This window comes from Anoplophora glabripennis, unplaced genomic scaffold (assembly GCF_000390285.2).
Source record: "Anoplophora glabripennis isolate ALB-LARVAE unplaced genomic scaffold, Agla_2.0 scaffold140, whole genome shotgun sequence".
In the NCBI taxonomy this organism is placed as follows: domain Eukaryota; kingdom Metazoa; phylum Arthropoda; class Insecta; order Coleoptera; family Cerambycidae; genus Anoplophora; species Anoplophora glabripennis.
Window position 1 is genome coordinate 731,887 of NW_019416526.1, and position 19,074 is coordinate 750,960.

At 31.6% G+C, this 19,074-nt stretch overlaps 2 protein-coding genes across 4 annotated transcripts; one reads left to right on the forward strand and one right to left on the reverse strand.

Annotated features, from left to right (window-relative positions):
- Positions 1–1,553: 1,553 nt before the first annotated feature.
- Positions 1,554–6,455, reverse strand: LOC108905511. 3 transcript variants are annotated; one of them, XM_018708392.1, is made up of 2 exons: positions 6,383–6,455; positions 1,554–4,596 (listed from the first exon to the last, which is right to left on the reverse strand). In XM_018708392.1, the coding sequence occupies exon 2, from the start codon at positions 4,588–4,590 to the stop codon at positions 1,879–1,881; it is 2,712 nt and encodes a 903-aa protein (XP_018563908.1). In that variant the 5' UTR covers positions 4,591–4,596; positions 6,383–6,455; the 3' UTR covers positions 1,554–1,878. The 3 variants fall into 3 exon arrangements, with proteins under 3 accessions (XP_018563908.1, XP_018563909.1, XP_023310630.1); XM_018708393.2 differs by lacking the exon at positions 6,383–6,455 and adding an exon at positions 6,073–6,128; XM_023454862.1 differs by lacking the exon at positions 6,383–6,455 and adding an exon at positions 4,724–4,745.
- On the forward strand, positions 6,088–15,790 carry LOC108905512. Its single transcript, XM_018708394.1, has 7 exons — positions 6,088–6,172; positions 7,210–7,347; positions 7,399–7,515; positions 7,664–7,695; positions 8,846–8,885; positions 14,057–14,097; positions 14,163–15,790. Exons 1-7 carry the CDS (start codon positions 6,121–6,123, stop codon positions 15,744–15,746), a joined length of 2,004 nt encoding a protein of 667 aa, XP_018563910.1. The 5' UTR covers positions 6,088–6,120; the 3' UTR covers positions 15,747–15,790.
- Positions 15,791–19,074: the final 3,284 nt, after the last annotated feature.

Here is a 19,074-nt window from a genome sequence, read left to right on the forward strand (position 1 = left end):
TGAGTCAACGGTCTTCCGTTGTACACGTTATTCTGGGTGTATTATTTTATTTGTCAAACATCATTCTAATCTAACTTTATTTACCTAACCTAGTAAATATACTAGGTTATGTTTATGTTTTCAAATTTATAATTTACCATACTATATAATTATATAGTATTCTTATTTGACAAAATATTCATTTCATCGAAAATGAAGAGTTGATAAATATAAAACAGCTTTTTTAAAATACGTATAAATACACATATTAAAACCGCAAGGAGTTAGAAATGGAGGATGTATTTACATAAACTTTAACTGCCTTTATTAACGAATTTTCTAACTATAAATTAAGTGGTGCAAAGTATTTTTATTTAAAGACAAGAAAACTGATTGGTGTAAGTAATAGAATGAAGTAATTGAAACAATGCTATCCATACAATCGTGAGTAAGAACTGTGAATAGTAGGTAGTCAGGGTAGTCTATATAAAAGTCTTAATGAGATGGAGGTAAGGTACCTACTAGAACTAGAGAGTTGTAAATATGATTGGAAAAATGAATAAACAACATCTTGAATAGAACTTAATGGTTTAATCAAATCTGTAATTAATATAAAGAACCCGAAATAAGTAAATAGGTAAGCACTACATTGTCTATTAGATATAGAAATGATGATTCTTAATATTCATGAGCAGTTAATAGTGAATTTTTATATTATATCCATGTGTATTAATATAACGTATGTGATCTGGAAATTTGCCCCTAAAAATTTTGAAAATATATATGCAGCATTTGTTTTACTTTTTCATGGTTTCCAATTTTTTAATTTATTATTATCAAATCTGGATATGTATGTTCAGATGGAAAGAGAAAGGTGTATATGTATGGCTGAACAATTTCCAGGTTGTTTGCCACATCATCAGAGGCCTTCTCCAGTTTCAGAGTTTCTTCTGAAGATGAGAGCCATATGTCTCTTGAAACGTCAAGAAGTTTAAATGGACTACGTGGCAACCTGCAAATTGTTTTGCCCTTAACAACTGCCACGAAGTCTACAAGCTAAGCTTATATGGATATGGCTGTAATTGAATAATTAATCTTTAATCGGCAACGTTAATTCCAATTTTAATTAGGTGCCATGGTTTAATGACATAATATGCAGACAGGTAGTGGTGGAATCATAGAGAAAGAAAAAAGATAAAGATGTTATTAAACAGTAGTTATATTAAAAAAGATAATTTGTTGTAAAATTTCAAATTAATTTAAATAAGTACAATTTTTAACATAATGTATAGAAAAGACATATGGAGCTGGAAATTCTTAAATTACAATGCAAAGAACAAGAGAAGAAGAGAGCTATTTTATAGACAAAGAAGTAAATATCTGACATTTTTTGAAAAGGATCCTGCCTGTCGAATGGCACAAAACTTTTCCGAATGATAGTCCCCAATGTGTCTGAAGGCTACAGCTTTCTGAAATTTTCGAATCCATGTGCTCGATGACCATCAAGTGAAGCACACGAAAATACATCAAGAAACAGCCAGCTTGGCCACTTTATAAAGAAATATTTGCTTTTACTCGCCCGTAAATCATTGGACTTGATCGTCATCGAGCCCGTGGATTGGATAACTTCAGAAGGCTGTAACTCCAGAACAGTAGTTTTTCAGACCTAGGTCCCATGGACTTTTTTGATCGACACATTAAGGACTATCATTCAGCAAAGTTTTGTATCATTCGACTGGGACCGGTTTTCCATAAGGATAGTTGCGGGGTCCTTTAGTAATAAATAACATATCACTCTTTGCTTATCATTATTGACTTCGTTACTAATTTTTTTCACATAACTTTTGTTCTTAATAAAGCTATGGCCGCTACAATATTTTATACATTTGATTTTAGAAATTACTTTTTAGAATTTTTTATTTTTTTTCGAAATTCCATTCCTTTGTCTTGGATTAAAGAGTATACATCTTTTAGGAGGTCTACATTGTACGATGTATTTTTTTTACTTCTAATAGCTTTCAAATATTTCAAATTCTCATCATCAAATACAGATGTGTGCTTGCATTTAGTCAAATCAAGAATTTTATTTTTCCCCTTTTTGAATATGTGGAGAAAGTTTATTATATACTTAATAAAATTGTTTGTTTTGAATTCATACAAACGTTTAACAATGGCATTCATCCTTGCTATAAAATTTGCCACTTTAACTTGCTTGTACAATTTTCCGGCTCTCTGCATTTCGTCCATATCTGCAACAATCAATCCAACAAGTAAATTGTTCAAAATAATTGTCATGCAAAAAATAAAAACTGTCATTATAACTCTTCCAAAAACGGGGAACATATCTGGTTCTAACACTCTGTCACCAAATTCTCCAGTGAATAGTATAAGTGTATAAAATAAGTTTTTAAAAACATCTGCCAAGGTGTCGCCTAAATCTTCTTTTGTAAAATTGGTGTTTGTTAAATTATTGTCAGGGGTCTGTTTGACAGTCGTATTAAATGGGAATATTATATAAAAAACTAATGCAAATGCTACAAACTGAATGAAATAAAAACCAGCATATTGTAGAAAATATTTTGTCGAACCAAATATAATTGTATACTTAGCACATATAGGTACCTGTCCGAGCAGCATAACAAATATGATGGTAGAGAACAATATAGCAATTACTGCACTGTATTCATTATAATTATGAATACTAATAATCGAAGATATAATAACTGTCAATTCCAAATAGTTTGAGGCATCAATGAAATACTTGAACCGGTACAGAAAAAATAATTGAATGCACTCCTTTAGCAAATGTACGGTTAATAATATATAAAAAACTAAATTTAAAAATTGGTTATAATGATTTCTGTGTGATAACACCATGTATGCATAAGTACTAAGAAGAAATATGAAATAGAGAAATAAGTCAATATAGAAAAAGTAAAAATTTCGAAGCCATTTATTGTGGATAAAATGAATGAGTAAAGGGTGTCGTAATAATTCACTTTTTTTGTAGCTGTTAGCTAGAAAATGCAAAGTTCTTGTTTCAGAATAACTGTCTTTGTCATCTTCAATAATACTGTTGTAATAAAGTAAATTATTTTCAACACAGTCATCAAAATGTAATTTTAATATATCTGGGTGAATTTTTTCTATAATCATTTTTTTCTTTTCCACTTTTTTAGCTAAAGATGCACCAAGTTTCAGAATTCGGCAGATATTCTCAGAATCATCTTCTTTTTCATCATCACATTCTAAATTTAATTTATGTAAAATACTGTTTAAGATACCTAATTTTTTGCTACTCAATATTTCGTTACCTTTTAAATCAAGTAATTTAGTTAGTAATAAACTTAATACACATTTTCTGTAGAATTCGTGATTTTTTAACTCACAGTTTCCTTTATATAGTTTTGGTAAAATTTTAAATATGTCATCAGATGTAATTTTGCATGCTTTATGTTGTAATAATATTGCTACGAATGGGTAATATCCTACAACGGCTGCAGCTTCCAGTAGGGGTTGAGAAAATTTCCTGTAGCTTATTGTCGGATCTGCACCATTATTCAGTAAATGTTCTATACATTTTCCTAGGCCCTTGGAATAAAAAACATCTAACATTAGATTGTCAGTTATACTGCTTGTTGTTAGTGGTTCATCATACGAATCGTGCTGTAAGTACTCTAAATAACCCTTTTTAAAGCAGTACTGTAGCATATTTCCAGACGTATTAAATTCACTGTCCCCATCTATAGAATTTGCATAATCTTTAATATTTTCATTATTGAATTGTACAAAAGCTTCTTCATCTCCAGATTTGAGATAATCAAAAAGAATTTTAACAGGATCTTCATATAAAACATTCGACTGAGAAAGAGTATCTTGTCGTATATGATTTTCTTTCAAATAAGCTCTAATAGTAAGTCTTCCCTCCTTGTAATTGTCAAGATCTATGTTGGGTACTGTGAGTAATAATTCAGTAATTCTTATGTATCGGTACCTTACAGCTGTACAAATTGGTGTCTCATTCCAGAAATTGCTATGATTTACATCTATGCCTCTATTTATGAGTATTTTTGCACACTGAAATATGTTTTCTTTTTCTGAATTGACTATTATACATTCTCTGGATTCGGTACCATTGTATAAAAGGGTCGTAAATGGTTTTACACATTGTTGGTATTCTAATAAAACGTGAAGAGCATTCTCTGAAAATGTGGTCAAACAGTTCACAGTCACAGCATTGTCCAGTAATACTGTAAGTTTTTCTGGATCAGCGATTCTTGCTACATAATGCAGTGGTTCCCACTTATACCAGGCTTCATCGAAGCAGTCAATGCTGTAGTAGAAATGACTTTTCACGGATTGACATAAAATATTTAATGTGTCTTTAGTCACTCTTTCATTTATACATGCTATTAATATAATGTTCTTATTGTCTTGGTCCGTAAATTTGTGGTTTAGTATATCCTTTGAATATTTTTTTACTGTGGAATCAATTTCATCATTTCTGTTGTTCAGGACAACATTCAGTAACAGTTGGGGGTTAGTGGTTTTGTTGGTATCAGTCCCATTATTTTCATTGCATACCTTTAATTCTAATAATTCATCTTCCATTTTGACCTACAGGAGAAAAATTTTCCTTTGAATATTTTATGGACCATAATTTTATTTTATTTATGAATAGTCATTAATTTTACATTTTAATAAAAAAAAACGGATTTGTTTATTTTATTAATTGAATACTCACGTTTTGTAATCATGTATTACAATAATATAATTCATAAGTAGGTACATATATTAATTATCTATTAAACAGTTGTATAAAAAATTCTAACTGATTAATCATTTTTTAAATTCATCCGTGAAAAGATAAGGAGGAACCACACCCTGTGGTTTTCTTATTTGGCCAAGTATCTGTGTACTTAAAGAGACTCACTAGACACTATAGAGTCACTAGTGTAGATATCCAAAGCCCTAGTACAGTATTATGTATGTATATACATATATGACTATACCCGTGCATTTGTTTTGTTCTTCTATCTTCTTTTCTTAACAGAAAATATTTATTTGTCGAAAATTTTAAATAATATGCGATGGACAATTGGGTGATTAATATCATAAAAACGACCAAAGCATAAATTTAACTGGCATCTGCTATAAGAAATAAAAGCAACATTTGAGCAAACACAAGGTTCTTTTAGTTTATCAAAGGCAAGACATAGTTCATTCACGTTTTGAAAAAAATCCCTTTTCAGAAAGTTTTGATGCAAATCGCGACGCGTATTTGATTATTTTTTGTAAAATTGGTACCTACTGATTATTGATGATGGATCAATGAATTAGTTCGTATGGAATCTTCACTTGAGATTTCGCGTTTTTGTGCAATCTATATATAATAATATTTTCCTAAATTTTTTTTTAATGAAAATTTTGATTTGTCAGGTGCAAACATAGCACATTTGACAAATTGCTGGGCATTTCAGTGTTGAATTATGTTGACAAACAAACTATTTTCCATAAAGAAAGGAGGATAGAAAAACATAATAAATAGGTACCTACACGGGTAGAGTCTCGGACTTCGGACCCGAATCGTCGAGGGCTAAGAAATACACAGTGTTTATTTCGCCACGACAGCTTTAGTAAATCGAATTTTTGGAACTTGTATCTATAATACACATGGTGAGCCGTGAGCGTAATACTTTCGAAAGAAATTTCTCCCTTATTTCCAAGTTGTGCACCCTAGCAGTTTGGGGATATACTGCACTAGAGACTCTCTAGTAGCAAAAAGGATATTTGTTTATTCTCTTTGCTAGTAGTCTCTTCAAATTTCAAATACACAGATTTGGCCAAATCGGTGACTCACAGGTCACAGGGTGTGGCCTCGTGGCCTCTCTTGTCAGACCTTGAAGGCAAACAAGTAAATATAAGGATGAAGCAAAAAAAGAAACTATATACATGTATTCATTGTATAATTATTATATTACTTTCCTTATACGAGTATCAAAAATTGGGTTTATAATAAAGTATAGTCATATATAGGTAATCATTCTGAACAAACTCTACTATCATATGAGTAATTCTGATTAGATAACTTACCACTTTAATCACTTTATGTAAAATGTGAATTAGTTATTGAGAACAAACATGGAAGCAGGTTATTCTAGTGTAAAGGATTTTGTTAATTCTGCTGGTGACTGTATGTTAGTTTATTTACATAGCTACTAATAATAATAAATGCTTACTTAGCATCTAGTTATGAATTGCGAACTGTTTACTATCAAAGTACCTATTTCTAACGAAAAATGTATCCATTCACATTATTTTCATTGTTCCATATAAATTTAAAGTGATTTATTATTTGCGGCTGGAGAAATATAATAATAATTAATTAAAATCACAAACTTACAGTATGTTATTAGTTTTTGCATATTCAAAACTTTACGTTGATTTTCTTGTCTACTAACTTCGGTACGTTTCTGATTTCGATCTGATACTATATTTATCAGACAGGTTAGTAAATAGATAAAGTAATCTGTTAAATGATGATGACGATTGATAATTGATTGAGTTGTTTGCAACAAAAATATCAATTAAATTTAAAATGTTCTCAATTTTACCTCACAAATATATTGAAAGAAACGTCTTATTATACCTAATAAAACATAGGTACTTTATAAATATTTTTTATGAAGCACAAAAAAAATTCTCTTTGACATTTGAAACAAGAGACAATTTTGATAATTTTATTTTTCAACATAATCTGTATTCCACAAATTACTGAACTATTTCTGTATTCATTTCTATGCCACCTAACCTACAGTGATCTTATACTACCAGAAAAATATGAATTTATTAACTTATAAGCCTATAGATATCTGATATTATATTCAATAAGAGTAATTTCTGCTTGGTCTCAGTTCATTCCCATAAAATTATTTTTTTTTAAACAATGTTTTTTTAAGCAAAACCATGAAAGAAAATAATCAATAAACTTCAATAAGTTTGTCACACAAGTAGAAAAAGATTGTGTATAATTAATTAGAAAAAGATTGATAACAAAAGTATTATTGAATACAAAGCGTAAACTACTAATATTGAGTTAATAGACAAACACAGTCAATTGTTTCTATTGTAGCTACCTACAAGTAGATATTTTTTCTAGTATCCTTCATATCTATAGTATAATATAGTATGACATAGCATACAGTTTTTATTATATTATTTCATTTACAGCTGCCGAAAAACTCACTTGTGACCTTTGTGAAATTTTTGATATACATAAAAATGATTTTGAGAACCACCTTAAAAGTCGAGGCCATCGAAAGAAACTTCGTAAAAAAGATAGAGAACGTGAGAAGGAATCTGGCAAAAGTATGTGTATTTTGTTAAATACTAGGGCCATACTAAATGTTTATGTTTTAGGTGAGGAAGAGAGATTTGAATGCGAGTATTGCAACAGAACTATTAGAGGGGAAGAATTTTACAAAGCACATTTGGGAAGTAAAACCCATAAAAGGAATTTAAAACGATTTACTACAGGCAAGTAAATTTTAAACAAATATATCTACCTATATTAAATAATATAAATCAAATGATTTCCGTTGTATTTTACATACTTTTTTTTTATAGAATTTTTAACATGCTCACTAATGTTTCTATTTATGTTTGTTTCTTTTGATTTTTTTAGGTCAAACAAAATCAGCTACAGCTTCTGCTCAGGTAAAAACTATCATTATCCTAAAACATCTAAATATAACCTTACTTAATTTTTTTTGAGATATCTTACACACATTTTAAATTTTGGCTTAGGGCATGTGGGCACTAATGTATGCAGTATTATTTTAATCCATAAGGGTGAGTAATTGTAGGGTGTGGTTATCAATATTTAATACATAGGTAACTTTTTATTTTCATTCGAGGATGATGAAAGAAAAAAAAAATACAAGACATTTGTTTCAATTAATACATTATATTATCTAACAATTTTAGTATATCAGGTATGTATTTTTATATTAATTATATTTAGACATATTATTTTTAGTTTTTATTTATAAACAATTAATTATTTATTACTAGCTGTTTGGTATGTATTTTTATATTAATTATATTTAGACATATTATTTTTAGTTTTTATTTATAAACAATTAATTATTTATTACTAGCTGTTTACTAGGTATTGTTGGTGTAATTCAATGCTAGTTGGTGCATGTAGCCTATAATGCAGTTGTTTCCTGCAAGATCAGCAGTTAGGAGTTTTGTCTGTGGGGTTAGATATCTTTTACATATTTAAGTTTCTGTTATCGAAGAACATTATTGTTTGCCTTCATTTGATAAGATTAAAAAAAAAAAGTTTTGAGTTAGTTGGAATTAGCTTTATACCTTCATGTTTTTTATAATTACATATAAATAAAAGAGATGGGGATGAAATTATGCTATTCATGTCCTAAAACTATCTTTTGTACAACATTTGGAATTAGAATAATAGCTGTGTTCAACGAATGGTCAAACAATTCGCCAAACGGCTGTTAGTAACTATTAAAACCTGCCCAATATTCCCAATCAGCTGATTGGGCTGACCAACGAAATATTTATTTGTCTGCTGAACCACTATGACCGGTCCGACCATTCACTGAACACAGCTAATACTGCATAAATTAGTATCCTAATTCTTAAGTCTAAAATACTCAAAAATATAAATAATATATCTCAAAGCTCTTTTAAGGTATCACAAAAATCACTTTTATCATTTTTCTTTAAAAATGTATCTGTCTTATTTTTTGTCTACAATTTTGTCTACAAAGAACATCAAGAAAGAATTTAGAACCCCATATGTATTTGAAATGTAACATGAAATATTTTCTACTTAAAGGTTAATCGCAGTAGCAGGAGATCTCGCAAACTTATCATTGGTGAGTAAATTTGAAATTATGGGAATAATTTACTAAATGCATATTATGTAGGGAGAGTCAGGTTTTACCAGTACTGCTTTAGTAATTTATAGAAGATTTTACTCCAAGAAAAAAAGCTTGTATATAAAGGGGGCCCAAAAGTAACACAGGATTTGAATTGTACGCCATTTCCTTTATGAAGAGTTGGCAACATTGTGCAGAGTCACATGTTGTAGTAAACAAGTTAGACAAAACGGAGCGCTATATGACTGATGAGCAACAGAAGATTCTGAAAATTCATTACAATTGGGTACAGAGAGTATGTAGCTGAGACTGAGCACAAATTATGTGAAATTTTGGATAGAAGGAATGAAACAACTGTGAAACCATTAGTTGCCAAATTTGTACGAACAGGGTCGGTTGCAGACAATAAAAAAAATATTGCTACCCTGAGTGATAGTGTAATGGAAATTCCCGTAACTGCAGTGTGCCACTGCAATTAAACATTTCAAAAAGCACAATGCAGTGGATTTTAACAAAAGATCTGCAATCTGCATCCATTCAAGATTCAGTTAACCCAGAAATTGAAACCAGACCACTACTGAGATGGACATTCGTTGATTAGATGTTGGAGAATCAACAAGTGGACAGCACATTTCCATTTTAATGGGTATATGAACAAGCAAAACTGTCGAATTTGGGGCAGAGACAATACTCGAGTCATTCAAGAACAACCCACTGTATACCTAAATAGTGACAGTGTGATGTGGGTTTTATGCTGGTGATCCGTTCTTTTTTGTAATGAATTTTCACAGTCTTTATTCGCTCATTTATCGTCATATAGTGCTCCATCTTGACAAACTGCAACATGTTTACTATAATATGTGACCTTGCACAATGATGGCAACCCTTCGGATTAAAAATGGTGCACAATTCAAATCCTGCGTTACTTTTGGGACACACTTTACATGGGTCGTAGAATGGTTTCTCTTCAACATAGTCTTAAAATTTTTCTCAATTTTTTTTTTGGAAAGTAAAAATATACAGGGTGGTCCGAATTTTATGCAGGAAATTTCGAGGACAGATAGATCTCTTTAAAATAGTAGGTGTTTGCCTTATAAACATAGGTCTGGAACGGCCCCATTTTAGAGATACAGGGTTTTTAAGTTGTTAAAAAAAATTATTTTTTTTGTTTATTTCTCCGGAATCCATTGACCGATTTCAATAAAATTTAGTACAGATAATGTATGATAATAGGCCTTGTATTCCCTAAAATATGAGTTCTAAAGGTTCAATCAGTGGTGTACAACTGGACAGGGTCACCCCCTTTTTTATTAAAAAAACCTACGCCACTGTATTTTTTATAGGCTATTGTAACGGATTTATATTCTAATGCACAAAATACGTAAAAAAGGTAACTTGAATTTTTTCCCTAAAGTTCACCGTTCTCAAGTTATTAATACCAAAACAATTCCCTTGTTGCAGATACTTCTAACCATAATATTACAAGAATATTTATGTTTATGCTTAAAAGTAAGTGCAATTTACACTCATCTCTTTCATCTTTTTGGATTAAAACAATATTTGGAAAATCATGACGAAGCAATTAAAGACAGAAATGAAATTTTAAAAGCATTTGACGACGATCCTGGGCTATAAATACATGAAGAACGTCTCGGCAACTTGGGGTGAGTACATCGAAAATTTGAAAAGTTCTACTTAAGGATGGCAGGAATCTGTACCATTTACAACCTGTGCAAAATTTACTTCTGGGAGATGCAGAGAGATGCCCAAATTTTTAGCAGTGGTTGTTTGAATTCTTACTAGAAATACTTTGGACCGATAAGGCGAGATAGTGGGTAGTGAATTTTCACAATCTGGGTATTTGGTCACAAAAAGAGACAAGATCTTTTCAACACAAATTTTCTGTGAAAGTATGGCTCGGAATAATTCACAATAAAGTATTATTTTTATTTAAATTGTTCTTATTTGTAAAGATAAGGCCTCCAGGGGAAACTAAAACACACCAGGAACACTACCTCACAGGTGATGTGGAAAGAATTTTGTTCATGTGCTTACAAATTGCACTTACTTTTAAGCGTAAACATAAATATTTTTGTAATATTATGGATTGAAGTGTCTGCCACAGGGGATTGTATTGGTGTGAATAACTTGAAAATGGTGAACCTTAGGGAAAAAATTCAAGTCACCTTTTTTTATGTATTTAGTGCATTATAATATAAATCTGTTACAATAACTTGTAAAAAATACAGTGGATACAGTGGCGTAGGTTTTTTTTATAAAAAGGGGGTGACCCCTGTCCAGTTGTACACCACTGGTTGAACCTTTAGAGCTCATATTTTAGGGAATGCAAGGCCTACTATCATACATTATCCATACCAAATTTTATTGAGATCAGTTGATAGATTCCGAAGAAACAAATAAATAATCTTTTTTTTTAACAACTTCAACACCTTGTATCTCTAAAAGGAGGCCGTTCCACACCTATGTTTATAAGGCAAACTTCTATTACTTTATAGAGATCTATCTGTCCTCGAAGTTTTCTGCATAAAATTCGAACCACCCTGTAGAGGAAATGAAGCTTCTACACCAATTTATATTTTTCATTTTTCCTGTGTTTTATATTCAAAATATTCAAATTGGTCACTAGTCCTTTCTATAAAAAATTATTATCATGACTAAGTATACAGGGTGTCCCGAAATTAGGGGGCAATATTTCTACAGGGTGTTCTATGTCGAAAAAGATTACTTTTTCTTTAAACGTGTCCAAAACTATTTAATGAAGTTATAGTCACTTAAAAGTGCCACTCTGATCATGGTTTTTCTAAATAACTCCGAAACCAGTTGAGATAAATTTATGAAATTTGTTAACTAGGTTAACTCTTATATGCTCTGTCCGCTACAAAAACGAAATTTACAAATTTTCATCACATACGTTCCAACACTGAGGGCGAGGGGGGGTAAAATTTACCATAATGTTTTTATGCTTTGACTTTTATGACTTTTGACTGAAAAGTATGAAATTTCAGAGTTTTTTTAGTAAAAAAAGGTACTCTTGATCTATTTCCATTTTTGTATAAAATCCATTTAAAAATAATGTTACATGTGTAAAACGAAATTGTCAATATTTTTTGTCGTCGCTCAAAACCTGCGTTTGGCGTCATTTGCATTGACATTTCAGTTATGTACTTTTTGTGAATCGTTATCAGTCGAAAATGCAACATTTTACGAATGTAGAGCTAGCAGATATTCATATAATACCCATTTCTGGTCAGACAAAACAACGGACAATATGGCATAAAAATTTTCAAAATAGATTGGCAATAAATATGTGGACAGGAATTTTAGGAGACCAGCTATTTGGACCAATTCAGTTCACCGTTTGTCTGAATGCAGAAGGATTCTCAAACTTTCTGCAAAATGATATATCGTTAAACATACGCTTAACGTTACACTATCAATAAAATGGGGCCCCGCCTCACTTTCCTGGCAGGCAGGTAGATAGAGGTGGCCCCATTCCATGGCCACCTCGATCTCTAGACCTAAATCCTCTAGATTACTTTCTGTGGGCTAGGATGAAGGTTGTAGTTTGTTGTAGTTGAGCTGAAAAATATATTCATTAAAATTGTTTTGAACATTTGCTATAAAAATTACTATTGAGATAAAATTAAGTTTTATTAATAGTGAAGTTTTCAATTATTTCTGTTAGTTTATTGTATTACTCTTTAATAATTTCAAGTTTTTTTTTACTTTGTCAAATAATAATTTACTAAAAATAATAAATTAAATAAGAAAAATATTTTTTTGAATTTTTTTAATATATTGTGATGCTAAAAGTTAAGCCCCGTTTTTTTTATGCGCATAGAAAAATTTTCATTTCTAGTGATATTTGAAAGACAAAAAGCCAAAAATCTCCGTAGATATACGATTTACCCAAATATGGACTTTTTGAAATAGATGTTTTCTGGACTATTTATATGGTTTAGAGGGATTTGCCATAGGTATTATAAGTTTAACTTCACAAATTTCCATTATGTAATATAAGGTATCGTACTGCTTATTGACACCACTCCACACATTTAATAACCAAAGCAGTCAGCTGCGCTGTCGAAACGCGTTATTGTATATGTCGCGCTTGCCATTTACTTACCGATGACGTTAACGTGTCGACATCCCAGTCTATGGCGTTTGCGCGCGAAGCGAACCGATTAAAACTTTAATATCTAATAACTTTTTAAAAATAAATTAATATAACAAAACCTTTACACATTGTTTGTAGTATTCAGTGTAGCTACAAAAACTATTAAAATATTTTTTTCTGCAAGAGGCCTATTTCGCTTCCTGGTGATTAACACATGTAACATTATTTTTAAACGGATTTTACACAAAAACGGAACTTTTTACCAATATGGACCTAGAGTACCTTTTTTTACTAAAAAACTCTGAAATTTCATACTTTTCAGTCAAAAGTCAAAATAGTCAAAGCAAAAGAAAGTTACGGTAAATTTTACCCCCCTCCCCCCCAGTATTGGAACGTATGTGATAAAAATTTATAAATTTCGTTTTAGTAGTGGACTGAGCACGTAAAGGTTAAGCAAATTTCCAAATTTCATAAATTTATCTCAAACTTGTTTTGGAGTTATTTAGAAAAAAACATCATTATCATCAATGTGGGCTCTTTAAGTGGCTATAACTTCCTTAGGAAGAATTTTTGGACCCACTTTTATATAAAGAAAAAGTAATCTTTTTCGACATAGAAGACCCTGTAAAAATATTGCCCCCTAATTTCGGGACACCCTGTATGTTAAAAAAGCAAAAGATTCACTGCCCACATTTTCAGCTTTGTGCAGTTTTAATTTTGCATTGAAAAAATATATTGTAAATTATTTCTGCACATTTTCTGTTACTATTGTTGGTCTATTTTCAAGACCCATTAAAGAATCTGACTCGCCCTTTTAAAATTATCCGACTGAAAAATTTGAACATAATTTCATAAAGAAATTTTGTTTTTATTTAACCAATACTTACTATATATATTTTATCATTATCCATGACCATGATATACCATGACTATCATTAATTCATTACAAATTTTTTTTTTCTTTAATATTGAAAATTCGAGCCAAATTGAGTAGAAGTAAATATATTACCAACTTATTATTTTATTTTAGGCACCCAGGATGAAATTGGTCAAATTGACTTTATCAGACAGGTAAAATATACTTTTTAAGTGTAATGCACAATTCTAGAATTATTTGGCGCAATTATATTTTTTAGAAATATAAAATCCGCCTTGACAGAATCGAGGATTTAAACTATAAAGCATACATATACTCCCTAACGGCATATCTTAGCCTACGTTTAGCTTTGGATCAGAATGTCGAAGACTTTAAGTTATCTGTGAACGATAGGGAATGGCAAGTCTTCGGAGACGTGGTTATATATATAACCTACAAAGAAAAAAAGGTTCTTTATGTCATACAATGCAAAAAAATTACACAGGCTTTTAAACAAATTGAGCAATTGGAGGAAGCTAAGATACATGTGGAAAAACAGTACCAATATCTAGCTCAATTGAAAGGTGCTGGAAAAGATGTCCTCGAGACAAAGTTTGTAATATTTACGACCTGTAGTACTAATTCAAATTTCGTTCAATCCGTGCCACTGAAGGCTGCAATATTGAATAAGTGGAGTACTTCTGATGATGATAATTTCTTAGACGGTACGCTCAAATTAAAATCTGGGTTAAAAAAGAATGAAATAATAAACGTTACCAATGATCCTGAAAATATATATTCCTTTATACTGTCGGATAATGTGGGTTACCACTTGCCTCAGCTTTTCTTGTACACTGGTCAGAGGATTTTACCTTCGATGCTGAATCAGTTGTTAAAACAAAAATTTGACAGGTACCCTGATATTTCAACAGATTTTATGAAATATATAGAAAGGTGGATCGACGGTAAACTCGGAGGGAACTATAAGCTCAAGAAAAAAGATGTTGTTCTTAAAGTAGGAGAAATCCTGCTAGGTCCGTACATTGTTTCTCCCAAAAATGTCCATTCCAAACATGACGCTTTTGACGTTTGGAATCAAGTTATCAGTCGAGTTGACTTAACTGTTGTGAAAAATGAATCATATACAATTAGTAAAATCTGCAGACCACTAAATATAATGATAGAGGAAACTCTCTCTACGACTATAGATACAATAACAAAATCCATACACCTGAAACATGATACATTACATCAAGTGGGAGATCCTATCAAATCGTACTTTTTTGAGGTTGTTCGAGAAAATGTGTATGACGATATTCCCCTTCATTTGGTCTATAATGTGTTTTGGAAAGCAGGTAAAATACCTCTGCTGATGTCATCGGAAAAAGAGGAAGAAGCAAAGGGTTTCATACTAGACGTCATTATGCTCATGAAAAAGATGGGGGTGCATAAAAAGTTCTTAATCAAAAGTGCAAACCTTAATCTAAACCGTTACAAAGAAACCTTGAAGATATTTACATGTTTAGATGATGTAAAAGAATTCGTAGATTGGAACGAAGTCAAGATAAGAGTTTCAGATTCGTTCGAACTCTCTCTAAGTGAAATTCAAAATTCAGACCCATTTTTCTCAAAATGGGTGACTCCAAACATGTTTTTTGATATCGCTGTCGGTAAGTACAGCCTCAAACCTAGTTATTCTCCAAAAAAATTACATAGGAAAAAGGATATTTTGAAGCTAATACTGAGTGATGATGTAAAAGATAATTTGGAGTATCAACTTTATCCAGAAATTGATATATCAGAGACAGATTCAAGGGATTCAAATGAAAGTAGACTTAGAGGTGTTGATCCCCATATATTATAATTCATTATTATATTTGATAATAGTAAATAAAAAATTACATATTTTCCCAAATAAACCTCATTAGAAAAAAGACAAAAACTACTGTTGTATCAAACTGACCAAAGTATAAATAAACAAGAAAGATGATGTAAAATATAAGTTGGTTAATGTGTATACCAATTTGGAAAACATTAAGGTATCATGGAATTTTTTTACAGGGTGTTTTTAAATGAAGTAGCAGTAATGGTACCAGTGAATGTAGAGCCAAAAATAATAGGATTGAAGTAAAAATACCTTATATGAAAGTTGCACCCCTGAGGCGATATACCCTCTTAAAGGAAGGTTGAAATTCACATTTTAATTTGTTTCTTTAACATGAGAAATGCTCGAGACACGAAACTTGGTATGAGCATCCTACTACTAAAGAGACAGTTTTTCAATATTTGTTCGATCATTGGCATATTTTATAAAGGAGTGAAACAGTCAACCCCACTGCAATATTTTATTAGAAATTTTTTATATGAAGCAAATTATTTATTTAAAAATATTTATTGGGAAAACTGATTTATTACACATTTTTACCTCTTGTAATTTTTCGATAAAACCGATAGTTTTCTAGTAAAAAAATTAGATGTGTCATCGTTCACTAAAGGGGTAATTGCGGGGTAATTGCAAAAATTTGTAAAAATAAAGTAGGTGGATGTCATAACAAATAAATTGTTATTTATCATATTAATAAATTGACACTTTCTGTCAACCAATAATTAGTACCAATTGATTAATTTATTATTAGAATAATTATGAGAAATAATATTTATATCAATGACGAATATGTCAACATGCTCCAAGTGTTTTTCGAATCCAGAAAAAATAGTAACGCTGCAGTAAGATTATACCACCAAAGATATCCAAACCGACCAATTCCTCATAAACAAACATTAGCCTCGGCGGAAAGAAGGCTTCGCGAAATTGGTAAAATTCAACCCAATCCTGAGGGTGCCGGAAGAAGGCGTAATGTCTGAACTGTTGAAACTGAGGAAGCTATACTGGAACATCTAGAACAAGACTGTGGTACAAGCACAAGACAGGTGACCAGGCAACTGCAAGTTCCGCACAGTCTTGTGTGGAATGTAGCTCATGAAAATCTTTTATACCCTTTTCACAATCAACCCGTACAAGAATTGAATGACCCTGATTTACCTAACCGTGTGGATTTTTAGATAAATAATTTGCGTCATATAAGAAATTTCTATTGCAATGGGGTTGACTGTTTCACTCCTTTATAAAATACGCCAATAATCGAACAAATATTGAAAAGTTGTCTCTTTATTAGTAGGATGCTCATACCAAGTTTCGTATCTCTAGCATTCCTCATGTTAAAGAAAAAAATTAAAATGTGAATTTCAATCCCCTCCTTTAAAAGGGTATAACGCCTCAGGGGTGCAACTTTCATATAAGGTATTTTTACTTACATCCTCTTATTTTTGGCTCTACATTCACTGGTACCATTTTTGCTACTTAATTTAAAAACACCCTGTATATCTAAAAATGTCTGGGAATGTCTCTATTTCATGGAATTAAAAAAAATTACAAAGGGGTGTTTGTATCAAAAAAACGTGTAGTGTTTTGTTACTGTATAGTACTCTACAATAAAAGATAATCTGTATTGTGCGAGGCATATCCACAAAGTAAAAATACTCATTTTTTTTAAATTGAAACGGCAATATATTTATGAGAAATTTGCACGTTACAACTGGATAAATCCAAGAGTTGCTTTGTGGCATTGACTGTGTGTGTGTGGGGACGTGCATTGTCATGCAACAAGCACACTCCCTTCGTCAACACCTCCCTTCTTTTGTTCTGTATCGTCCTCCATAGTATTTTCAGGGTTTCATAGTACTGTGCAACATTAATTGTTTCCCCCTGGGGCAAAAGTCAATGAGGAGAAACTCTTTATGGTCCAAAACACTGGTGCCATGATTTTTCAGGTCAAAACGACGATTTTTTTTTGCTGATGGTGCTGTTTTGGTACCCACCTCGCATACAATTTTCTATAACCAAGTGTTTCAGTAATGATTTCATACAGACACGGAATCAGGAGATTTGTGGAAACACTGCGTTAATCTTGTCCAAAGCCAATCAACGGTTGCCACGAAGCATTACTTCAATCTTGTTCACCATCTCACCAGTTACGATTGAGGGACGCCTACTCCACTGTTCATTATGAACCTTCATTTTCTGCCAGCTTTTTGTTCATGACACCACTTGGACACATTAGTACGATTCATCACACCATCCCTATAAAGAGTTTTGATTTAATAAAAAATATGGAATGGCGCTTTTCCCTTTGCAAGAGGTAACTGGATTATGCTCGTTACCTTGCAGCTGGCAGAATTCGGAATAGCAGCACTCATTCCATTACGCTACTACAACAGTTCTCAACCTACCAAGACAAAGGAGAGCACGTTCTGCTCCCAACGCATTGACCTTGAATACAGTGTTGCCAACTTTGTGACAAACAAAAACCACAGAGCATCAGAGTCTTTGTACTCTTACTTTGTGGTTATGCCCCGTACGAGAACTTATATAAATTTTTCTTTGATTTAAATTGTTTTATTCGAATCTTACGCCACTGGTTTGACTTGTGACATGCTAGACTAGACATGTTATAGCCTTTCCGAAGTCGGTTGAACATGTAAAAAAACGCCCAACAATAAAATTTTCATAGGCGTCCCTTAACAAGTTTTCTGTTAAAGGTAAAAAATTATAATTTGTATATAATGTGTAGAAAATTTTTATTATATGTTCATTTGGCCAGCAACATATTTTAATTATTTATGTCCTCAAAGAATTTTATTATATTGATGCTAAATTTCGTTTTGTTCCGTTTCAAAAGGTCTCCAAAATGCCATGTTGTAATAATATTATTTCTCCCTTTAGCAGTTGTAATATCAATGATTAATAGAAGGTGCTTATAATAAATTAAAATTACCTGAATCACACCAAATTCCGCATTGCTGCACTGCACTACTGGGCAATTTGTCAACCACTTGTCAACAGCTGAGATTTATTGCCCTGTGTGTATTGCCCCAATGCAGCTGTATTTGTATTTGGTTAACCCGCGCTCGCATTCTTCAACTGGACGTATACATTTCTACCATCTCCACGTTTAGATCGACCTGTATATGGGTATGGCTAAATAAATATGGGAACAAGTTTTTCAAATATTTCAATGCTGAGTTACTGCGTCAGCGACCAAACCTGGTACATACCGTCAACCTCTTGGTTGATATCGGAAAGACTATACTGTAGAAAACTTCTTAGGTAATTCCCCTCTGTCTCTCTATTA

Bases quoted from the DNA above. Each gene is read 5' to 3' on its own strand.
- LOC108905511 (XM_018708392.1), bottom strand. From the start codon at position 4,590: ATGGAAGATGAATTATTAGAATTAAAGGTATGCAATGAAAATAATGGG.
- LOC108905512 (XM_018708394.1), top strand. From the start codon at position 6,121: ATGGAAGCAGGTTATTCTAGTGTAAAGGATTTTGTTAATTCTGCTGGT. The intron at 7,516-7,663 runs GCAAGTAAATTT...TGATTTTTTTAG, and splicing joins TTTAAAACGATTTACTACAG to GTCAAACAAAATCAGCTACA. The intron at 8,886-14,056 runs GTGAGTAAATTT...ATTTTATTTTAG, and splicing joins ATCTCGCAAACTTATCATTG to GCACCCAGGATGAAATTGGT.